Consider the following 25,122-nt stretch of genomic DNA (forward strand, 5'->3'; position numbering starts at 1 on the left):
TATAAACCAGACCCGTTGTAAGTACGAGACCTGGTTGTGGCGACGCTGCGGGGAATAAAACACTTATATTCTAGCAGACTCGCCTCTTGGCTGTTTGTTCTGTGTCAGACTACTTTCCTGCGAGCCTGGTCCTTGACCTTGAGAATTTTTTAAAACATTTTGGCGTAGTCGGCAGGATCAATCGCAATTGAGGAAAGATTTTGATACAGAACAATGTTTTGGAAAAAGGCTAAGAAACCAGAGGAACAAACTATGGAGGTCCCGACCGTCCCGGGATGGCATGGACCGTGGCATGGCGTGGCAGTTTGTTTGAGAAATGGTGGGGGGCGACCGGAGAACTGGGAGGCCGAGGGCGTAGGAACCCCAGGGTCGCTGCTGTCCACCCTTGAGAGGATCCCAGTCCTGCCGAAGAACCCCTTGCCTGGGGTACAGCGGAGGATGTGGGCCTGTGCGGCGGCTTGTAGACAACAGTCAGACAAGCGCCAAAAAGCTGAAGCAGAATTAGCCCTCCTGAAACATGAGCAGGGACTCAGTTCGGGAGATGCCTCTATGTTGAGGCAGGAAATTATGAAGTTAAAAGCTGAATTGACAGCATTAACTGAACTAGCAGGACGAACTATTATGTATCTGTCTGCTAAGAAACGGAAAGAGAAAAGGAAGGTCCCTCGAACCCCGGACCCAGTACAAGTACGGGCGTTTGTAGCCCAGTTAAATAACGGGGATCGGTGGGATATCGATCATTGGGATGGGAACATTTGGGGAGATTCAGATGTTCAGTACGAAGAGGACCTACCCGTACTCCAAGCTAAACCAGTGGTTAGGAGAAAGCAGGTTCAGAGACGTCTCCCAGTGCAACGGGAGGTAATGTTAGATGAGGAAGGAAACCCTATACGGAATGAACAAGGGGAGGCAATTATGCATGAATTACCGCGGGCTCAGCCTCCGGCAGAATTCTCTGAATTAACGGAAGATTTCACTACCGATGAGGTGCTGTTTATCACCCAGAAAACCCGACGTAATCCTGGGGAGTCGTTAGAGCTATGGCTAATTCGGCTCCTCGAGGAAGGGGGGCAACAAGTGCAGGTAGACTATCAGGATGCTCCCAAGTTTGGTGGATTAGCAAAGGATGCTGCCATAGACCTGGGGTACCGCAGACAAGCCAAGGATATGGTAATAGATCGCAGTATGGGGACCTTATTTGGGATGTATGCCAGGGCAGTGGCCGAACAGTATCCCTTCCCGTCCGATTGGCCCCCCTTGGAAGGAACTTGGACAACAATTAAGGAAGGGGTTCAGAGGCTAACCCGTTTGTGTGTGCGGGATGCCCTGTTGCTGGGAGTGCTGGACGAGGTAGATAACACAAATGTTAGTAGACAGACTAGAGACCACCTAGTGAAGACTGCCCCCCCCCCATTATAAACCACTGTTATTAACCATAATGTTGAGTGGACGGGGAGAAACCCTAGGAGATGCCCGTAGTATGATGAGGGAGATGGGTGGTTTGGGGGATTGGGGACCCACAACCCGTGCTTCTCAGGGGGGCACGGAGGGGCGTCGCCCTGAGGCTCGGGCAGGGGGAAAAGTAAACCCTAATCAAGGAAGTAACCAAGGCCCCTCACGGCATGCTTTGTGGCAAGCTTTGATACGGGCGCAGGTCCCAGCATTGGAGATTGATGGCCTACCTACACCGGAATTAAAAGACTTATGCAGACGAAAGGGACTGAAGGTGTCCCGGGTAGAGACGGAGTCCCGACCCACTATGGAAGACCTAGTGGAATTACTAACACAAAAATGTCAGACACGGGGTCCGGTTGTTAATGAGCCTCGAAGGGGTAGAACTTCCACTTCCCAGCGGTGGGAATCCTCGGAGGACGAGGAGGAGGAGGAGGTACGGCCTCCCCTCCGAGAGTGTTATAAAGTGGATAGGCGTGGCCGGAAACCTAGTAAGAAAGGCAAGAACAAAGAAGGGCGAGGCAAACGTCTTCACCCAGTGCTGTCTGGGGAAGATGAATGGGAGGAACAATAGGAATCGGGCCAAGCCCCAAGGGTTTGCCCACGAACGAGCCAATGGTCAGCAGACGACATTCGACCTCATGTATCATTGACTATCTATTGGCGCAAATCCGTCCAAACCGTTATGGCTCTAGTGGACACAGGGGCGGAGGCCACCTTAATCTATGGGACGCCCCATAAGTTTAAAGGAACCCCAGTCACGCTGGTTGGGCTGGGAGGTAATCTGATTGAAGGAAAAACAGTACAATTGCCCCTAAAGATAGGTACAATGCCCATTAAAACTTATTCAATTATCATTACACCAGTTAGAGAATGGATCCTGGGAATGGACATTCTGGCCGGTTTAACACTTCACCTCCAACAAGGGAAGTTTGAATTTGGAATCACGAAAATGGCTTTGCGCTGTAGGACGGTGTTAGTGGGAAAGGTTAAAATGGACCCCTTCCCCATCCCGATCGCCGATCGCGTAATAAGTCTTAGACAGTATAGGATTCCCGGCGGACATAAAGAAATATCCGCCACAATTAAGGATTATTTGGAAACGGGAGTGCTTAGGACATGCACCACGGCGTGGAATAACCCCTTATGGCCCGTACATAAAGCCGATGGGTCATGGCGGATGACGGTAGATTATCGGCAACTAAACCGTCACACTCCGGCCTTGACGGCAGCGGTCCCGGATGCCGTCACTATTATAGGACGAATCCAACATCATCCAGGGGTGTGGTACGGAGTAATTGATTTGGCTAATGCCTTCTTCACAATTCCTATTCCCGAAGATAGGCAGGAACAGTTCGCATTCACTTGGGAGGGTAGACAATTCACGTTCACGCGATTGCCCCAAGGATATCTGCATAGCCCTACTATCTGCCACCGGATAGTTGCAGAACACTTGGCTGCCTTTAAAGTGCCTGACGAAGTGATGATCTCGCACTATATTGACGATATGATGATACAGGGGACAAGTCAGAAGCAGGTTCAGGAATTGCTGGACCAACTGGTTCAACATATGCGAGGATATGGGTGGGAGATCAACCCAGCCAAAATCCAGGGTCCCTCACAAACAGTAAAATTCTTAGGAATCGTGTGGAACAAGGGGGAAAGGGAAATCACTGCGAAAGCTAAAAATAAGATTCAGGTCTTTGCCGTCCCTCACACCCAGAAGGACGTGCAGCAATTTATTGGGTTATTCGGATTCTGGAGACAGCATATTCCCCATTTAGGACAAATTTTAAAACCTTTGTATCGAGTTACGAGGAAAAAGGCAGCGTTCGAATGGACGGAGGTCCATCAAACTGCATTTGAAATGGCCAAGCAAGCGATACAGCAAGCTGTATCCTTGGGAAAGATACAGTCAGGACCTGTAGAACTGCAAGTCTCAGCACAGGGGGATTATGCCAATTGGAGCTTATGGCAAAAACAGGGAAGAACCCGTAAGCCATTGGGATTTTGGTCCCGAAAATTACCCCCGGCAGGGGAACGGTATACCCCCTTTAAGAAACAGTTATTAGCATGCTACTGGGGCTTGGTGGAAACCGAAGCCCTGACCATTGGACATGAAGTGATCATGAGAACAGCTATCCCTATTCTTCCGTGGGTACTTAGTGACCCCACTACCCACCGAATAGGAACTGCCCAAGAGAGCAGCATCATTAAATGGAAGGTGGATGCCATCCGTAATGATGACTCAAGGAGAGACAGCTGAAATAATGATACGATCTCTGCAATGGGAACTGGATGTCTGGGGTGCCACTCAGGAACTGTTTGAGAACATTACGGCTCAGTTAAATTGGACTGCCTGTCATATTCAAATGTTGCATGCTCAAATACAGAAAGAACGCTTTTTGCGTGTGGTAACATCCCCCAATGTACAAGCGTGGAGGGGAATATGGAATGTATCTGAGAAATTGTGGATGATAACCCATCCAGAACGAACATGGTGTAACGCAACTATGTGTAACGGATACTTTGTTACCATGAATGTAACCCACACTGTTACGGTCTGTCGATATTATGTATTACCAGTGATTACATCTTCTGGATATTATTTTCTGAAAGAATACATATGGGCATAATGTAACACATGTATTGGGCCAAGCAGTGGAATGTGGTGTGTCCCAATACATGTGTGCTCATAATGTAACACATGTATTGGGCCAAGCAGTGGAATGTGGTGTAAAATTATGTCCCAATACATGTGTGATGGGCCAAGCAGTGGAATGTGGTGAAAGGGTTAAAATTGTGTCCCAATACATGTGTGAATCTAACCGAAAATGGAAGGTGTCGCTTAGTCCCGTGTGAATCTTATTACACACCTTCCCGTGTGAATCTTCTTATCTGTATGTGACCAGAATGGAATGTGTTTTTCAGCCTTGCTCTGCTGTTCACATGAATGTTTAGATCTCGAAAAGAGTATATCAGCTGGAAAAGTCTCCAGTTCGGTAGAGTCTGCTCCGGGGTTGCGTTTAACCGCCGAGCATGGGTTGTTGGCAACCGCTCTATGAGAACTGACGGCTCCCAGTTCCGGTAACACGTAGAGTGAGTATAAACCAGACCCGTTGTAAGTACGAGACCTGGTTGTGGCGACGCTGCGGGGAATAAAACACTTATATTCTAGCAGACTCGCCTCTTGGCTGTTTGTTCTGTGTCAGACTACTTTCCTGCGAGCCTGGTCCTTGACCTTGAGAATTTTTTAAAACAGGTGTTTATTCCCCCTTTTTTTAAAAAAGATTTTTTCTTCATATTGATATTCTATGGGGTGTTTATGCTTTTTAGCTTGTGCTTGCGATGCGGCTCTAGCTGGGAGAAGTGAAGGTGGTTGAGATGGTTAGATGCCTATTTATGGGCAGTTTGGGATAGGTAGTTGCCTCCTCTGGGCAGGGGTTGAGTTCCCCTACTCAGCGCTATTGGCGCTTTATATGTTGGTTTGTTTTCTGGTTTTTAGTGTTTTTTATTTTTAATAATTTTGTATGTTTGTTAAATGTAGTGATTTTAGTTTATGTCGTTTTTATATTTGGTGGACCTTGCGACACTAAGGCTCAGCAATTTGTCGATCGGGTTCCTCCTCTCTGGAATTTAAATGTAATTGCAGAAGATTATGGCTAATGATTTGATTAAGTGGTGTACCTGCAATATCAAGAGAAGTCACTCACCAATTAAGAGGAAGAAGTTATTCTTGAATCTTAGAAAGGAGAAGGCGGATATTGCTTTGTTACAGGAGACACATTTGGATGACAAGAAGCATCTGAAATTACAGCAGAATGGCTTTGACCGAGTTTATTTTTCATCATTTAACCCCAGAAGTAGGGGAGTGGCTATATTGGTAAGGAAAAATCTCTCATTTAAATTGTTGGAATGTGTTAAAGACACATACAGGAAGTTTGTAATTCTTAAAGCCGAGATAACTGGGGAAGAATATGGGATTTTAAATGTTTAATGTCCCCCAGCTCATCCTCTTAAATTCTTGGTAGATGCTTTTTCTAAACTGATAAGTCTCAAGTCTCGGCACACCATTATAGGGGGAGATTTTAACTGCCTCATGGACCCCACAGTAGACAGGTTGCCTAAAGGTCCCTCGATACCCTCTGCACAAACTAAACAGTTATTGGGTTTGTGTGGGGAATTAGGATTGGTGGACATGTGGAGGTGTCTTCACCCTACAGGTAGGGATTTCATGTTTTTCTCCAATCCGCACAAATGTCACATGAGGATTGATTTTTTTTCTGACCCCTGCAGTAACCCTGGATCTGGTGGCATCCTGTACGATTGGTAATATTGCCATCTCTGATCATGCTCCAGTGTACCTCATGGTTAAAATTAAGGATGTTCCAGTGGATTCAAGGTACTGGCAAATGGACCCCTTTATTCTCATGGAGAGCAAGTTTGTGGAGTATTTCTTCAGGGACTTTCGGGCATTCCTAGACATCAACATAGGCTTGGTTGATAGCTCATCTGTTCACTGGGAAACTGCTAAAGCTTATGCCAGAGGGTTAGTTATTTCATATTCCACAAGTAGGAAGCGGCAGAAGGGTGAGCAACAACGTCTCCTTGAAGCACGGTTGAAGGCAGCCGAGAAGACCTATTTTGGTAGATCCTTGTTGGTCAAACTACAGAGGATTACGGCACTGTGGTCTGCACTAAATTCCATGCTCACGCAGACGGCAAAGAAGGAGCTGGCTTTTACAAAGCAAAGGTTATACGAGCATGGTGACAAGCCAGGCAAATACTTAGCATTCCTTGCCAGAAAGAGAAGGGCCCCACAAACCATTTCAGCGATTAGGGAAGGGTCTGGGAACCTAACATGTGATTCTAAAAAGATTAATGTGGTGTTCCAGAGATTCTACTCTCAGTTATATCAGTCTGAGAATTGTGAGGAGGGACAGGCCAAAATGGAATCCTTTTTTAGAGATCTGAAACTCCCGGGTGTGACTCCCGAACAACGGTCCTTTCTCAATGCCCCACTATCAGAGCAAGAAGTGCAGGAAACTGTGACGCAGCTTCAGAGTGGAAAGGCACCCGGTCCTGATGGACTTCCCAGTGAATTCTATAAGGAATTTATAAGTATATTTTCAGGCACAATGCTGAATATGTTTAATGATTCAAACAGTCATGTTTGTCTCCCACCATCTCTGAGAGAGGCCAATATTTCACTTATCCTTAAAAAAGGGAAGGATCCGGAAGACTGTGCTTCATATAGGCCCATCTCGCTCTTAAATGTGGACTTTAAGATCCTCTCTAAGACTCTTGCGTTAAGGCTGGAGACTGTGTTACCCTCTATTATTAAAGAGGTTCAGACGGTCTTCAAAAGGATCGCAGAAACCTCCAATAACATTAGGAGGCTGCTTAACGTAATTCAGATATGCCAACAGCAGTCAATACAGGGATTGGTGATTACTTTAGATGCAGAGAAGGCATTTGACTGAGTTGAGTGGCCGTATCTTTTCTATACTCTAGACCGGTTTGGTCTGGGCGAAGTTTTCATAAGATGGGTAAAGGTTCTCTACAGTGTACCTCTCGCTGTGGTCATTACCAACGGGGTATGATCAAGCAATTTTAATATTTGTAGGGGCAGCCGGCAGGGCTGTCCCCTTTCACCATTACTTTTTACGTTGGTGATTGAACCATTGGCAGAGGCCATTCATGGGGATCTCAATATATCAGCTCCAGAAGTGGGGTCAAAATTACATAAGATCTTGCTGTATGCAGATGATGTTCTAATTTTCTTGACAAATCCAGCAGTCTCAGTGCCTTATCTGATACAATGCATTCACGCATTTGGTGCTTTTTCAGGGTATAAGATTAATTTTGCTAAATCAGAGGCTATGCCTATGCGTGGTCTTACAAAAGAGTTGGTTCTTGAGGAGAAAGTGAGGACTGCAGATGCTGGAGATCAGAGCTGAAAATGTGTTGCTGGAAAAGCACAGCAGGTCAGGCAGCATCCAAGGAACAGGAGAATCGACGTTTCGGGCACAAGCCCTTCTTCAGGATTCCTGCTGTGCTTTTCCAGCAACACATTTTCAGCTCAGTTGGCTCTTGAGAGTGGCTATAGATTCCCATTTAGGAGGTCACAGGGGGGTTTTGTGTATTTGGGCGTATTCATTACTCCAGTTCTGGATTGGCCGTTCAAAGCCAATTTTACTCAATTATTTGAAAAAATTAAACAAGATCTCCAAAGATGGGAGGCACTTCCAGTCTCATGGTTGGGTCGGATAGCACTTATTAAGATGAATATTCTCCCTCATTTGCTATACCCTATACAGATGCTCCCCTTGATTTTCAATAAACAAACAGTCAGGAGACTGAACAGTTGGTTCAGCTCCTTTATCTGGCACCATAAACAGCCCCTCATTAAATTAGCCAAACTGCAGTTGACTCACAGATTGGGGGGAATAGACCTTCCGGATAATAAAAATTACCAATTAAACTCGCTTTTGACCTACGTAAGTGATTGGGTTTGTGGAGACCCTCTTTCAATATGGCTAGATATCGAAGTCTCCCAGGCAAGGTGCCCTCTTACCAGTTTGCTGTTTTTGGACAAGATGAGGACAGTTAGGGAATATTGCCATAACCCAATAGTCATCCCTGTTAAAGCATGGAGGGCAATTCGGCAGAGGGAAGGTAATATTAGCAAAACATCTTTGTTTACACCTTTAGTGGGTATGCCGAATTTTCAACCAGGTATGATAGATTCAGGATTTAAACATTGGGCAGATAGGGGTATATCTTGCATGGGTGATTTATTTGAGGGAGATGTAATGATGTCCTTCGATCAGTTAGTACGGAAGTACGAGTTACCTAATAGAGACCGCTTTTGTTTTTTCAAGTTAGGGATTTTATTTTAAAAAGGACCACACTTTTGGCTGATCCCTACAAATCTGACATAGAAAGAGGGGTACTAAGGGCTAAGAGTACACTCTCTGTCAGTACTCTATATCACCAATTGGGGGGTACCACCTCAGATGAGTCTGATCGACTCTGCAAGACGTGGGAGAGCTGGGTGTTGAAATTTCTTCAGAGGCATGGGAGGATATTTAGGAGAATGCAAGGAAGATATCAATTTGCAATAGGACCCATGCTTTACAGTTGAAGATTCTCCACAGGTCCACTTATCCCCAGACCATTTGTCAAAATTTAAACCAGGGGTATCTTCAGCATGCCCCAAGTGCAAGATCTGTACGGGTACTCTTATCCATTGTCTTTGGACTTGTGACAGGCTTCAAACATATTGGAGCACTGTGGTGGGTGCAATGGAGAGGATTTTAGATGTAGGGGTGGAGAAGGACCCTATTTCACTCCTTTTGGGCCTACCCGTTGTATTTCCTGCAGGCTCGCATAAGGCAAAACTTTTCAATATTCTTACATTCTGTGCAAGGAAGAATATCTTGCTAGGTTGGATATCAGAAAACCCCCCAGGCCTGTCAGGTTGGCGGAAGATTGTTATGGACCATATTCCCCTGGATTTTCTAACAAATATGGTACATCACAAAACTGAGAATTTTTACAAGAAATGGCAACCCTTTTTGAAATACCTGGACACAGATTTATCTGCCACACTAACAAGGGCTTTTATATAGCCGTAAGGATTGTGTTTCATGAGTCCAATATCCAGGGAGGCGGAACTGTGAATGTATGAGTGTTTTGTTTGGCTGGGCTGAGTTATTAGTATTTATTTGTTTGTTGTTAGGTATTTATTTAGTTAGTTAAATAGCTAGCTTAGGTTTTCTTTGAATTTTATACTTCTTTATATATGTTTATACATTCGTATAGGAGGGTGGGTTGGGGAATTTTTTTATCATTTGGATTTAGTTTTGTACTATTTTTGTACTGTTTTGAATTGCATTGTTTTGTATTTGTTGGAATATTTAAAAATCTATTTTTTCTTAATAAAAATATATTATAAAAAAAGACACTTTGGATAGATATATGAATAGAAAGTGTTGAGAGGGTAACAGGCCAAATGCTGGCAAATGGAACTCGATTACTTTAGGATCTCTGGTTGGTATGCATGAGTTAGACCATAGGATCTGTTTCTATGCTGAACATCTCTATGACTCTTTGACTCTGTAACTGAGATGAGGAGGAATTTCTTCAGCCAGAGGGTTTTTAATGTCAAACTCATTGTTGCAGAATGATGTGGAAACCAAGTCATTGTGTGTGTTTAAGACAGAGATGGACAGCTTCTTGATTAGTAAAGGGACCAGGGTTACAGGGAGAAGGCAGGAGAATGGGGACTGAGAAATATATCAGCCATGCTCAAATAAATAAAATAATCCAGATGAAGTTGGAATGCGAGGTATAAGGATACACATTCTGGAGAAATTTACAAATAAAATGAGAACAGGTTTACTCTTTTGGATTTATTGATGGAGTAATGTTTTCAGAAATCTTGTTTTCACTCTAGTGAATCGCTGATGTTGATTTGATTGAAGAAAATATTTTCAAATTTAATACTGCACTCCAATATAAATTATAATTTACATAAGCATAAACAGTGACAAAATCTGAATTGGTTCCTTGCACGGAATCTAGATTAGAGTGGTGCTGGAAAAACACAGCAGGTCAGGCAGCATTCGAGGAGCAGGAAAATCGATGCTTTGGGCAAAAGCCCTTCAGCAGGAATGGAGGCAGGCAGCAAAGATTACAATAGGTGAATGGGGGTGGAGATGGAGGTGATAGGTCAGAGGGGAGGGTGGAGCGGATAGGTGGGAAGGGAGATTGGCAGGTAGGACAGGTCATGAGGATGGTAATGAGCAGCTGCAGTGCTCACTTTTGCCTCCTTGCACAGAGTGTGAGAGTAATGATTTTTATCAAAGACATATTCGTTGGGGTGACTTAAGGATTATTTCACTGTAAATAATGATGGGAAAGCAATAACTTGGGATAAGTGATATCTGTGATTCCACCTACATTGCAGTTTGCACCAACTGAATGGTTTCAAACATGGTTAAGTATTATCGGATCATGACAGAAATGATCAGTTGACCCATCACTTTCAAATTCTGGATTAGAATCAGAAACTAGAAGTACAACAAACTTTTATCTACCCACCTCCATAACCAGCGCTCCTCAAACATTCCATAGATTCCCCTGGCCTCTGGAACTGCTCGGACGCCATTAGCCATATGGCGGGTGCAGCTGCCACCCCGACGCTGATTGATGATTTCACTTCCGCCCCCATCATGGCCGCTCCTACAGCCACTTCTGCCCCTCACAATTCCTCATGCACCACACATGACATCACTTCTGCCCCTCACATAATCGCTGATGTCACATGCTTAGTGACTTCCGCCCTACCCCAACTGCTGTGTTTGCCACCACTTCCGCCCCCAACGCCACTCACCTGCATTCTGCTGACACAGCCCCCTCAGATCCCACTGTCACCGTCCCTGCTGCCCAGAACCCGGAGGGGAACACCACCCCTGTTGATGACTCCACCCCCATTCCCCCACTCCAGTTACAGGCTCCACCCCGATTCCCAGCTCCAGACCCACATCAGGTCCCAGCTCCCAACCCTGCCAAGTTTTCACCATCCCTCCAGACCTACCCCTCACTGAGGACAAACGATCAGTCCTCAGCAAAGGACTCACCTTCATCCCCCTCCATCCACACGCCGTGACGTCAAACATTTCTTCCGCCGCCTCTGCCTCCGAGCTTACTTTCACAATCAGGACTCCTGCCCACCTTCCGAGGACCCCTTTGCCCACCTCCAACACACTGCATCCACCTGGACACCCTGTGCTGGCCTCTTACCGACCTCGACCTATTCATTTCCAACTGCCGCCGAGACATTAGCCGCCTCAACCTATCTACCCCCCTCCCCCACTCCAACTTCTCATCCTCACAATGCGCAGCCTTCCAATCCCTCTGCTCCAATCCCAAACTCACTATCAAGCCAGCAGATAAAGGGGGCACAGTGGTAGTCTGGCGCACTGACCTCTACACTACTGAAGCCAAACGCCAACTCAAGGACACCTCTTCCTACTGCTCGCTCGACCATGACCCCACCCCCCCATCACCAAACCATCACCTCCCAGACCATACGGAACCTCATCACCACAGGAGATCTCCCACTCACAGCTTCCAACCTCACAGTCCGGGAACCCCACACTGCTCGGTTCTAACTCCTTCCCAAGATCCACAAGCCTGACCACCCTGGCCGACCCATTGTCTCAGCATGCTCCTGCCCCACTGAACTCATTTCTACCTACCTCAACACTGTCCTATCCCCCCTAGACCAGGAACTCCCCACATACGTTCGAGACACCACCCATGCCCTCCACCTCTTCCAAGACTTCTGTTTCCCTGCCCCCCAATGCCTCATCGTCACCATGGATATCCAATCTCCCTACACCTCCATCCACCATGACCAGGGCCTCCAAGCCATTGTTTCTTCCTCTCCCGACATCCCCAACAGTACCCTTCCACCGACACTCTCATTCGTTTGGCCGAACGGGTCCTCACGCTTAACAATTTCTCCTTCGAATCCTCCCACTTCCTCCAGACCAAAGGGGTAGCCATGGGCACCTGTATGAGCCCTAACTATGCCTGTCTCTTTGTTGGCTACGTACAACAGTCCATCTTCTGTAATTACACCGGCACCACTCGCCACCTCTTCCTCTGCTACATTGAAGAGTACATTTGCGCCACCTCATGCTCCCGCGAAGAGGTTGAGCAATTCATCAAATTCACCAACATATCTGGACCATCTCTGACACCTCCCTCCCCTTCCTGGACCTCTCCATCTCCATTAATGATGACCGACTTGACACCGACATTTATAAACCCACCAACTCCCACAGCTACATGGATTACACCTCTTCCCACCCTACCTCCTGAAGAAATGCCATCCCGTATTCCCAATTCCTCCGCCTCCGCCATATCTGCTCCCAGGAGGACCCGTTCCATCACAGAACATGCTAGATGGCCTCCTTCTTTAGAGACTGCAATTTCCCTTCCCACGTGGTTAAAGATGCCCTCCAACGCATCTCGTCCACATCCCGCATCTCCGCCCTCAGACCCCACCCCTCCAACTGTAACAAGGACAGAACCAGCCTGGTGCTCACCTTCCACCCTACCAAGCTTCGCATAAACCAAATCATCTGCCGACATTTCTGCCACCTCCAAACAGACCCCACCACCAGGGGTATTTTCCCTCCCCACCCCTTTCCGCCTTCTGCAAAAACCGTTCCCTCCGTGACTACCTGGTCAGGTCCACGCCCCCCTACAACCCACCTTTCCATTCTGGCATCTTACCCTGCCACCGCAGGAATTGCAAAACCTGCGCCCACACCTCCTCCCTCACCTCTATCCAAGGCCCTAAAGGAGCCTTCCACATCTATCAAAGTTTTACCTGCACATCCACCAATATCATTTATTGGATCCGTTGCTCCCGATGCGGTCTCCTCTACATTGAGCAGATCGCTTGAGGGAACATCTCCGGGACACCCGCACCAATCAACCACACCACCCTGTGGCCCAACATTTCAACTCCCCCTCCCACTCTGCCAAGGACATGGAGGTCCTGGGCCTCCTTCACCGCCGCTCCCTCACCACCAGATGCCTGGAGGAAGAACGCTTCTTCATCTGCCTCAGAACACTTCAACTCCATGGCAGCAATATGGACTTCAACAGTTTCCTCATTTCCCCTTCCCCCACCTCACCCCAGTTCCAAACTTCCAGCTCAGCATTGTCCCCATGACCTGTCCTATCTGCCTATCTTCTTTTCCACCTATCCACTCCACCCTTCCGCCCCCCCCAACCTATCACCTTCATCCCCTCCCCCACTCACCCATTGTCGTCTTTACTACTTTCTCCCCACCCCCACCTTCCTCTCACTGATCTCTCCACCCTTCAGGCTATCTGCCTGTATTCCTGATGAAGGGTTTTTATTTGAAACGTCGATTTTACTGCTCCTTGGATGCTGTCTGAACTGTTGTGCTCTTCCAGCACCACTAATCCAGAATCTGGTTTCCAGCATCTGCAGTCATTGTCTTTACCATCACTTTCAAAGCTGAGGTTTTCATATTTTCCAATTATATTTAAGAGCAGTAACATTCTGGACAATAATTACAAAACTAAGCAAAACAAGACCAGTTTCTCAATGTTATTAAATCATTTGTGGGAGATACATTACTAATACATGTTGGAACACGAAAGAAGATCACTTTGACATTTTTATTTTTATTGAGCCCAGTCCCCGTGGAAAAACTCCACTGACCCGGCAGTGAAGTGATTTTGTGTCCCCCCCTGGAAAGACCCCACTGACCCTGCAGTGAAATGATTTGGTGTCCCAAACCCGAGAAAGACTCCCACTGAGCCCAGTCTGAGACCCACTGACCGATTCATCTCCAACACTGTCATGTAGCGCCACCTCCCGCCTGTGGAGCAACATTACAGGCAGGAAGGTCCCCGGGTTCCTGCAGCTCACAGCTCACTCTACCCAGTCAGTCCCTCTCTACAATTGAGCTTCTATTTGTTTCTCTCTCCCCCTCCTTCTTTCCCCCAGACTGAGACTGACCCCCATCAGTTTACAGCTGGCAGGAGGCAGGGGGACGGGGTGAAATTATGGGATGGATCTGTCAGTGCCCTTTAATCCCGCAGATTGTCAGCGGGGCGGAGTTTTTCCCGTCGTAATTCCATCCCGGATTGAAGATGGGAAAGAGCCTCTCAGTGAAAGTGTGGGTGAAAGTGTGGAGATGGGACATGGTGTCCGCATTGTAAAATGACACCTGTCCACCCTCATAGTCCAGGAAATCCCCGATCTTCCGGGGATTCACACTCAGGGAGAGGGGGGTCCGTGAGGGGGAGGTGGCGGCAAAATAACGGCATCCGGGTAACAGCCACACAATCCAGAATCCGGTCTCCGGGCTCGGGGTGATCCCCCCTTTCCTCATCACAGACTCTCGGGCCACTCCCAGATACCACCAGGTCTTCTCCCCCACCTCCACTTCCCAGTAATATCTCCCTGATGTGAATCCCTCTGATCCCAGGACACAGGCCCAGGAATCAAATCTCTCCGGGGAGTCAGGGAGCGGCTGCTCTGTGTCTCCGAGTCTCACACTGGTCCGGTCCTCAGACAGGATGAGCCGGGGATGCGCTGTGTTCGGATCCAGAGTCAGAGAGGCTGCAGCTGGGGGAGAGATCAAATAACACGTCAGAGAGAGGGAGGGAGAGAGAGGCCAGGGAGAGTGAGGGGAGCAGGTAGTGAGGGGTTGACCGATACAGGGGGGTGAGAGTGAAGGGGAGATAGGGCGAATCTGGAAAAGAGGAGTTTGAAGGAGTGGAGGGACAGGGAAAGAGAAGTAAGTGAGGGGGAGTGCAGTGAGAGTGGAGCAATGAGGAGGAAGGATGGTAAGGCCGAGGGCTGTTGAGGGATAAGGAGGGAGGTGCGGTGAGAGGGTTCATTTGGAGGGGAGTTAGTGGGGAAAGGAAGAACAGAACACTAACCCTAACATTAACCTTATCGCAGGACGGAGAGAAAGGTGAAAGAGAGGGAGAGAGTGAGGAGAGTTGGGATAGAGGGTGGAGAGTGAGGAGAGGTGGGAGGGAGAGGAGGGGGACTGAGGGGGTGGTATGAGAGAGAATGGTGTGGAGATTAAGGGGGAGCTCAGAGGAGGGAGAGCAATGCGAGGGTGAGTGCTCAGGTAAGAGCAATGGGAAGGGGTATTCCTAGGGCCGGGTAAGGGAGAGAGCAGTTTGGGGAGTGCCTGCAGTGCCATCATCTGGAGAGCCAGGAGGAGTGGGGAGAAGAAGGGGGAATTGTGGGGATGGGAAGTGTGATGGTCGTGACAAATTCCAGTGTGCTGGAGACAGTAAACTGAAGCAGAAAGTGAGGGGAGAGCGAGGGGCAGATTGTGTGGCAGAAGAGGATGGAGTAGAAGCACTAAAGGTTGGGGAAGTAGAGGGGAGAGTGAGGGGAGTGCAAGGGGGTGTGGGACAGCATAGGGGAGTGTCAGATGATAGGGGCCAGAAGGGTGACGGGAGAGGGATGGGAAGAGTGAGGGGTATGGGAGAGGTTAGGGAGACTGAAGGAGTTAGTGAGAATGAATTATATGGACAGGATGGGGGGAGGGCAGAATGAGGGAAAGGAGAGACTGAGAGAGATGGATGGACATGGACTCCAATGGGAGATGGCTAGGTGCAGGAGGAAGATACGAATTAGAAGGGGAGAGTGAGTTGGAGACTGAGGGTGATGGAACTAGGAAAGGAGGGACAGGAAGGGAAGAATGAGAGGAGGGAAGAGTAATGGGGAAGTGAGCACAGGGAGGAGTGCGATAACAAAATGAGTGTCAGTGAAAATGGAGAGTGAGGAAAGTGGACGGTAAGTGGAACTGGAAGGGTAGGGAACAGTAAGTGGAAGGTTGGTGAATGCAAGAGGAAGGGGAGAGTGAGGTGATGTGGGTGGGAATGAGGATAGTGAGGGGAAGCAGGAGTGATGGGCAGCAAGGGAGTGGGGAGACTGAGGGAGGGGTAGAGTGAAGTTACATTTATCAGGGAGGATTCAGGGAAAGGGGAGGGTAGCATGATGGAGAGTGGGAGGAAATGACAGGAGGTTTTTTAAAAATTTCAGATCAGGGAATGGGAGATTGAAGAAATGGGGAAGTGATAGTGGATGGAATGAGTGGAAGCTGAGTAAAGATGGGGGAAGAGGGTATAGGGGTTTTGTGAGGGAGGGGAACGGTTTGGGATGGGATAGGAGAGAGTTATTGATGGTGTAGAATGAAAGGATAAGGAAAGGAGATTTGCCAAATAAGTGGACGATTGAGCATTGGAGATGGGGACAGTGAGTGGGAGGGTTGAGAGATGAAGATGCAGTGAGTGAGGGGAAGAGAGAAAGGGAGGTGAGAGTGAGGAGGAAGGGATGGCTAAGCTGGAGGGAAGAAGGACAGGTTCCTTTTGGGCATGGGAGGGATAAGTGAGCGGGAGAGAAAAATGTGTGGCAGGGAGTGACGAGGTATATGAGAGGGATGGGACATGTTAAGAGTATGGGGAATTAATCCGTATGTGGAAGTGAGAGAACAAAATAAGGGCATTCTGAAGGTCAGTGAATTGGAGGATGAGGTCAAGTCTGTGAGGGGGAGAAGAGAGTCAAGATGAGGGGACTGTAGGCCAGGGATTTAAAAGGAAGGAGATAGTCAGGTCTTGGAAGTTGAGCAAGTCTGAGGAATGTGGAGAAGGTGAGTGAATTTGAGGATGAGGTGGAGGGGAAGAGAAGTGGAGGTGAGAGTGAAGAGGAAGGGGATAGTGAGGAGGCAAGATTAAAAGAGGGGAGAGTCTGGGGTGGGGGAAATCATGGCAGAGTGATTATGGAGGAATGGAGTGGAAGGGGAGGGTGAATGTGAGATGGGAGTGAGGGGCAGTGTGAAGCAGAGGGTGAGAGCAGTGTGAGGTTGAGGGGAGACTGACTGGATTGGGAAGCTGTGATTGAGGGGACAGTGAGGGAGAGCTGAGAGAGTGTGAGGAATGAGCAGGAGGGAGCTGTGATATTGAGGGGGAAAGGGAAATCAGGAGGGAGTGAGGGAACATTGATAGCAATGGAGATTGGAGAGTGTGGGAAACCAGAGTGTTAGGGGGAGGTGGAGGGGAGAATGAGGTGGAGGGAAGAGGTTGTCAAAGTTTGGAAATGGAGGGAGGGTGGGGATAGGACTGAATGGTGAACAATTTAGAGGAATGATGGATGTGAAGAGTGTGGAGGTGAGTCAGATGGAGGGTGGAGAATGCAGTGAGGCCATAGTCTGTCAGGCTAAAGGACAATTAATGGCAGATACAAACCAAGAGAAGAATGAGGTCAAGGAGTAAGTAACCAGGATGGGAAGCTAAGCTAGAGGGATCAGTGAAGGAGAGGGAAGAATGAATGGAGAGTGATCAGGAGGGCAGAGAGGGAGTGCAAGAGTAGGCAAAAACAATGACTGCAGATGCTGGAAACCAGATTCTGGATTAGTGGTGCTGGAAGAGCACAGCAGTTCAGGCAGCATCCGAGGAGCAGTAAAATCGACATTTCGGGCAAAAGCCCTTCATCAGGTGAGTACACAGAGTAGGGTCAAGAGAGTAGAAGTGGGGAGTGAGCAGAAGGGAGACAGTGAGAGCAGGAGATAGTGGGGTGGGAGACCACGAGAGAGTGTTGCTTAGAGGTAGGGAGTGGTGATCCATGGCAAGGTGTTGGGGAGGGAGGGTGAGGAGAGTAGGGCCTGTATGGAGACAGAAGTGAGGGATAGGGACAAGGAATCTGAGGAGACAATGATGGGGTGAATAAAGAGATGGGTTGTGTGCAAGGTCATGAGATTGGAGGAGGTGAAAGGCAGGGGTTAAGGGAAATGGAGAGGGAAGTTAGCAGCGAGGGGGGGGGGGTTTGAAAATGAGGAAGATAACTCTGAGGAGGAGAATTGGGAGAGAGGAGGAGAGAGTGAAAATGAGATGTGTGTGGGAAGGCTGAGAATGTCGCGTGAGTGAGAGGGGGAACAATGTTGCTCCTTTAACAAGGTTAGGTTGTCCCTGTGTTTTTTGTCCGGGGATGGAGGGTCATAACCGCATATCTTCCCATGTGCCTGGTTTCTATGGGATTTAGGGCTAATTTGGTTAGAGCTAACAGATAATGCCTCAGGTTTTAAACGGCTTTCAACTTTTTAAAAAAATGCAATGTCTGTTCACCTCCATCCCTCATCAGGATGGTCTCAGGGCTGTCCGCTTCTTCCTGGAACAAAGGCCTGAACTGTGCCCACCCCCACCACCCTCCTCCCCTTGGCCGAGCTTAGCCTCACCCTCACCAACTTCTCTTTTAACTCCCCTCATTTTCTTCAGGTCGGAGGGGTAGGAATCATTTCCCACATGGGCCCCTGTTATACCTGTCTCTTTGGGGTGTATGTGAAACATTCCTTTTCTCGTCCTATTCCGGCCCCCACCCACAAGGCTTTCTGCAGTATGTCGATGATAACATTAATGCTGCCTCATCACTCTCATGTCTGGAATTGGAAAATTTTATCAATTTCACTTCAAGCTTCCACACCGCTCTCACCTTAACCTAGTCCAGCTCTGACTCCTCCATTCCTTTCCTGGGAATATACAGGCCACCAATATCCATTATAAATCCACTGATTCCCACAGTTTCCTGGACTGCACATCCTTGCATCCTGCTACATGTAACGATTCCAGTCCATTCTCCCAATTCTCCACCCCATCACATTTTTTCCGATGATGCCAACTTTGACAAGGGAATTTCCGAGATGTCCAGTTTCTTCCTCAACCAAGGATACCCCAGCACTGTTGTTTACAGGGCCCTGAAATGGTCCAACCTTTCTCCCACACTTCCGCCCTCACCTTCTCTTCCCTCCTGTAACAACAATCGGCTTCCCTTGTCCTTTCCTAACATCCCACCAGCATCCACATCTTGAGGATATTAGCCACATTTCCACCATGTCCAGTGAGATGCCACTACCAACATATATTCCCTTCCCCTCTCTTAACCACCTTCCGCAGGGATCATTCCCTCAGGGACATCCTGTTGCAATCTTCCTTCATTTTCCACACACACACACACACACACACACACACACACACACACACACACACACACACACACACACACACACACACACACACACACACACACACACACACACACACACACACACACACAGCCCCAAAGCACCTTTGCCTGCAATTGCCGAAGTTGTAACACCTGCCCATTTACTTCCTCTCTCCACAGTATCCAAGACTCCAAATGTACCCTCCTGGTGAAGCAGTACTTTACCTGCATTTCCCACAATCTAGTCTACTGTATTCACTGCTCACAATGTGGTCTCTGCTACCCTTGGGGAAACAAAGCATTAACTGGATGACCACTTTGAAGAAGACCTACTTTTTGCTCACAAAAAAGACCCTGAGTTTCTCGTTGCCTGCCACTTTAACAGAGCATTCCTGATGAAGGGCTTATGCCTGAAAAGTCGATTCTCCTACTCCTCAGATGCTGTCTGACCGGCTGTACTTTTGACCTTAACACACCATTCTGTTCCCTGCCGAATACCTCCATCAGAAGCTTGCTGCAGTGCTCATTTTCTGCTTGCAAACACTGCAGCCCTCTGGAATTAGTATTCACTTCAATAACTTTAGGGTCTGAGTTCTCCCATGTCCAGCCTTGTTATCACATAGTCTGACATTACACACAACCTATTGCTGGCCATTAACAGTCTCTATTAACAGCTGTTCACCCTCATACCCAGATCATTATCCACTCCTTTGCCTGTCTAACTGCTCTTCTCTCTCTTTGGGGTCTATCCCCAGTTATCCTTTACTCCTTACTCCCTCACCCCACCCAATCCTCTGCATTTAAACTGACATTTTCTGAGTTAGAATCTGTTCTGAGGAAGGGTCACTCAATCAGAAATGCTAACTCTGATTTCTCTCCACAGATGCTGCCAAACCTGCTGAGCTTTTGAAGCAACTTCTCTTTTTGTTTCTCAAACATTCCCCATTTGATATGTGCCTGTCAGCCCTGGCTCTTTAAGGTCTACCCGTCTTCCTTATATTCTGGTAAAAACTGTTCCTCCAATGTCACTCCAGATGAAGCCAGCCCAGTCTCCTCTCGAAATCCTGTTTCCGTGCTCTATTCCTCTGATTAGACAGAACCCTTTGCTGCTCTGACACACAGAGCTGATGGCTCAAGACACTTATCCAAATGAACCCACAGAAAGAACAATGTTTCCATGGAGAGTCTGTCTGAATTTACAACTAATGATATGAAGATGTAACCTGGGGCCTTGGAGACCCTGCACAACTGGATTATCATCAGGCAAAATGAATACACATGTTTACCTGGGTGAATGGTGTGTGTCATTTCTTTCCAGACTGTGTACTGCAAAGGGCCAGTGAACTGTGCGAGAGACAGAGAGCTGTCAGCAGCTGAGAATTCGTTCCCCTCCTTACTAATCCTGTAAATATTAAACAGTTGACATTATAAATTCAGTTTTGTTCAAATATTAGAAATGATTTAAATAATCATGCTTTCAGTGTTGTTCATGTTTGAGTCAATGAGCTTGAATGTGAAATGTTCATCTTATTTTAAAACTGATCCAAAAATACTTAGATATTGCAAGGGCAAGGATTGGAAACCCCCACATCCAGAGAAAGGCCCATGCCCTGACAACAGATTAGTTACTGAGACATCACACACCATGCAGATGATAGACATTTCCTCCATCCCCTTACTGTATGATCAAGAGAGTTTGTGGAACAGAGACAAAAAAACTGAAATATCTGAAAGTCTTTTTATAAATATATGAAGGACAAAAGGGTAATGAGGGTGGGAGTAGTGCCTCTCAAAGATTAGCAAGGCAGCCTTTGCGTGGAGGTGCAAGAGATGGTGAGATACTAAACACCTATTTTGCACCAGTGTTTACTGTGAAGAAGGACATGAAAGATAAAGAAATAGATGGCGATATTTTATAAATGTCCATATTTCGGAGGAGGAGGTGCTGGATGTCTTGAAATAAATAAAAGTGGATAGATCCTCTGGACATAATCAGGTGTGCACTCAAACTCTATGGGAAGCTAGGGAAGTGATTGTTGGGTCCCTTGCTAAGATATTGCATCATTAACAGTCACAGGTGAGGTGCTGGAAGACTGGAGGTTGGCTAACATGGTGCCACTATTTAAGAAAAGTGGTAAGGAAAAGCCAGGGAACTAGAGACTGGTGAGCTTGACATTGGTGGTGGGCAAGTTGTTGGAGTGAATCCTAAGGGACAGGATTTCGAAAACTGTGGAAAGGCAAGGACTGATTAGTGATTGTCAGCATGGCTTTGTGCATGGGAAATCATGTCTCCTGAACTTGACAGAGTTTTTTGAAGAAGTAACAAAGAGGATTGATGAGGGCGGAGCAGTAGACATGAGCTGTATGGACTTCAGTAAGGCATTCAACAAGGTTCCCCATGGGAGATTGGTTAACAAGGTTAGATCTCATGGAATACAGGGAGAACGAGCTAATTGGATACAGAATTGGCTCAAAGGTAGAAGACAGGATGTGGTGGTTATTTTTCAGACTGGAGGCCAGTGGTGTGCCACAAGGATCAGTGCTGGGTCCAGTATGTTTCTTCATTTATATGAATGATTTGGATGTGAACATTGGATGTATGGTTAGTTAGTTTGCAGATGACACCAAAACTGGAGGTGTAGTGGACAGTGAAGAAAGTTACGTCAAAGTACAACAGGATTTGGAGAAGATCAGTGGACTGAGGAGTAACAGGTGGAGTTTAATTTAGATAAATTCAAGGTGCTGCATTTTGGAAAAGCAAATCAGAGCAGAACTTATACACTAAATGGAAAGTTCTTAGGGAGTGTTGCTGAACAAAGAGACCTTGGAGTGCAGATTTATAGTTCCTTGAAAATACAGTTGCAGGTAGATAGGATAGTGAAGAAGGTGTTGGGTATGATTTCTTTTATTGGACAGAGCATTGAGTATAGGAGTGGGGTGGTCATGTTGTGGCTGTACAGGACATTGTATCAGGTACTTTTGGAATTTTCGTGCAATTCTGGTCTTGTTCCTAGTGGAAGTATGTTATGAAACTTGACAGGACTAGAAAAGTTTTATGAGGATCTTGCCAGGGTTGTAAGATTTGTGCTATAGGGAGAGGTTGAATTGGCTGGGGTTGTTTTCTCCAGAACATCGGAGGCTGAGGGATGACTGTGTAGAGGTTAATAAAAATCATGAGGGACATGAATACGGTAAATAGACAAGGTCTTTTCCCTGGGGTGGGGAAATCCAGAAGTAGAGGGTTCAGGGTGAGAGGGGAAAGATATAAAAGGACATAAGGGGCATCATTTTCATGCAGAGGGTGGTGTGTGTATGGAATGAGCTGCCAGATGAAGTGGTGGAGGCTGGTAAAATTGCAACATTTAAAAGGCATATGAGTGGGTATATAAATAGGAAGGGTGCAGTGAGATATGGGCCAAGTGCTGGCAAATGGGACTAGACTAGGTTAGGATAACTGGTCGGCATGGACGAGTTGGCCCAAAGAGTCTTTCTGTGCCGTACGCCACTATAATTCTATGACTCTGTGATTCCCCATTTAAACTCTGACTGTCTCAGGCTGGTCAGGAGCCATGCAGGGACAGGGATGGCCATTCCCTGGAAACATGGGCCGTGTGTCTCTCTCAGGGTCAGGGGAAGGTCACAGTCACACAAACAGCCCAAATCAGGGCAGTGATCACTTCCAGCCTGAGAACCAGGCTGTACTATTTACAGACATCTTGTCATTGTTTACAATACTGTAGAACAGTTTTATCAAAGCTAATGCTGTTTCACACCTGTAATGAGCTTCTTGTTGTAAAAAACACTTTGTGTGTGAGCATAACCGGAGTTCATGTCGCCCGATAAACAACCCTTTAAAGCAGTGACAATAGCCAGGAAATAAACACTAAATAACCTATCCCTGAGCAAACTGTGCAGAGTTTCAGTAAAGAGCATGTCCTACCTTCTCTTCCGACAAGCCTCCTCCTGAAAGAAATGAATCACAAACAATGAGGATGGCAGTAACAGATTTCAGGAGGACTCAGATAGGCTGCTGAAATGTGCAGACACAACACGGAAGTGTGAAGAGATACATTTTGGAAAGAAGATAGAGGAGAGGGTAAAATAAACTGGAACTGACCATCAGTCCCGTTCACAGACACAGTGACTCTCACACTCCCACTGTACCAGACATACCCACACACCCTCCACATGGAACTGGAACTGGATTATAATGGGAGTTCTCGGAGATCATTAAGCTTTGGGAACACAGATAATAATACAAAAACAAAATAACAACTGATTCTCGGGAGAATGTCTGTAATCCCCAGAATCTGCAGACGGTGTGGCAACAGTTACAGAAAACAGAGATTACTGGAAATTCTCAACAGGTTTGGAAGGATCTGTGGACAGACTTCAGAGTGAACGTTTCGGGAGCACTGAGCCTAATTCAGAGACAACAGCAGAATCGTCCAGACAGTCACAAGTTCAGTTAACTTTCTTTGCACTAAATTCGATATTATTTCTACAGTCAGCATTATGTCTGAAATGTAGCTGAAATAACATGCAATATCTTCCCTTACCTTCAGAAATATCAGCTCGTCTTTTTGATCCATCTGTTTCTGCAACTTTGAGAGTTCCTCCTCAATAGAATTTAAATTCTCCTGAATCTCTCGAAGGTTTCTCTCCATTGGTTCTACAATCCTCTCCTCTTCTTCCCTGAGATCTCTGAGTAAACGCTGCTCTTTCTCAGTGAGAATCTGGTGTATTTTAGTGAACTCGGATGTGATGTGGGTCTGCAGACTGCTCGCCTGTTCCTACCAAATGAAATGTGAAACCTCATTAATGTCCCACGATAAAGGGAACAAAACTAACCGAGATCCCAGAGAATCAGCACAGGGAGAGCTCACCCTCACTTCGGAAATCTTCCGTTTCTGGGTCAGTTCAGCTTGGAGAACCACCGATTTCTTCTCTGTGAGAGAATCTAAGTAAGATTTCAGCTGATCCTAGAATTGGAAAATAAAATTACAATCTCAAAGTGTTCGCCCCTGAAAATGTGCTAATTCCTTATTAAAACTATTTCAGAAGAACACTAACGCTGCAGGAGAGCAATTGTCAGCGATACAATTCCTGTTTCTGGTCTCTGACGGAGGTGTGTGAGTCCAGACGAGTCTCAAAGATGGTCTGAACAGATTGCTTAGAAATATCGATGACAAAATACAATGTTTACCTTGTAGATTTCAACAGCCTCATTGATCGGCAGGAAGCGGTGCTCTCTGTGTTCCCGCGAATCTCTACAAATCAGACAGATCAACTTCTTGTCAGTTTCACAAAACAGCTTCAGATCTTCCTGATGTTTCTCACAGTGAGGTTTACTTTCCTTCTCTTTCGGATCCAGCTTTAATTTTCGAGCTTTCTCCGCCAGATTCGCTAAGGCCCGATTTACCCTGAGGTTTCTTTCCGTCAACTCCTCTCTACATTCCGGACAGGAGTTTATCTCCTTCTTTTCCCAACTCTCGGTGATACAGGAGCGGCAGAAGTTGTGTCCAGAATCCAGTATAACCGGATCGGTGAAGAAATCCAGACAAATGGGACAAATTGTCTCCTCGGTGAAACTCAGGAGCTGCTGTCTGGACGCCATGTTCACCCTCAGCACTTCCTGATTCAAACCACTTTCAGTTTCGATATCCCTGCGCTGGTCAAGACATCCAGTTCAACGTTTCCCCGAGGAATTTCACCGCAATACTCAGAGACTGATTACAGGAAATCGGAATGAGTCTCGGCTATTCAGCCCCCACCATTCAACATGATTCTGTCTGATCGATTACTCCAGTGCCTTTTACCCTCCCGATTCCAATAACCCCGAATGCCGTTGGTAATCAGAAACCTGGAAACTCCATCCTGAAACATGCTGAAAGAGTGATCTCTCACGCCCCTCTGCTGTCGAGAATCACAAAGATTCACAGCCATCCAAGGGAATTCAAAATTCTCCTCATCTCAGACCGAAGTGAGAACCGCCTTATGTTGAAGTTGGGCCCTGGTTCAGGAATCTCCAGCCCGGCGGGAATATCTCACCTGAAGCAGCACTGTCCACCTCTTTAAGCATTTTGTAA

The 25,122-nt window shown here is 47.0% G+C and overlaps 1 protein-coding gene across 2 annotated transcripts; it reads right to left on the reverse strand.

Annotated features, from left to right (window-relative positions):
- Positions 1 to 13,366: 13,366 nt before the first annotated feature.
- On the reverse strand, positions 13,367 to 24,862 carry LOC148140082 (zinc-binding protein A33-like). 2 transcript variants are annotated; one of them, XM_087979278.1, is made up of 6 exons: positions 24,240 to 24,862; positions 23,920 to 24,015; positions 23,593 to 23,820; positions 22,974 to 22,996; positions 20,320 to 20,435; positions 13,367 to 14,641 (listed from the first exon to the last, which is right to left on the reverse strand). In XM_087979278.1, exons 1-6 carry the CDS (start codon positions 24,648 to 24,650, stop codon positions 14,091 to 14,093), a joined length of 1,425 nt encoding a protein of 474 aa, XP_087835404.1. In that variant the 5' UTR covers positions 24,651 to 24,862; the 3' UTR covers positions 13,367 to 14,090. The 2 variants fall into 2 exon arrangements, with proteins under 2 accessions (XP_087835404.1, XP_087835403.1); XM_087979277.1 differs by having other exon boundaries at positions 23,593 to 23,826.
- Positions 24,863 to 25,122: the final 260 nt, after the last annotated feature.

The sequence above is a fragment of the Chiloscyllium plagiosum genome, unplaced genomic scaffold (genome assembly GCF_037043375.1).
Source record: "Chiloscyllium plagiosum isolate Xiang-an unplaced genomic scaffold, Cpla_swu_hap1 HiC_scaffold_35, whole genome shotgun sequence".
Lineage (NCBI taxonomy): Eukaryota > Metazoa > Chordata > Chondrichthyes > Orectolobiformes > Hemiscylliidae > Chiloscyllium > Chiloscyllium plagiosum.

What these genes read in the sequence shown, in the direction of transcription:
- LOC148140082 (XM_087979277.1), bottom strand. Translation starts at nt 24,650, where the DNA reads ATGGCGTCCAGACAGCAGCTCCTGAGTTTCACCGAGGAGACAATTTGT. An exon ending in GAGGCTTGTCGGAAGAGAAG is followed by an intron (nt 20,436 to 22,973) that starts GTAGGACATGCT and finishes TAATATTTACAG; the next exon opens with GATTAGTAAGGAGGGGAACG. An exon ending in GACACACACCATTCACCCAG is followed by an intron (nt 14,642 to 20,319) that starts GTAAACATGTGT and finishes TCTCTCCCCCAG; the next exon opens with CTGCAGCCTCTCTGACTCTG.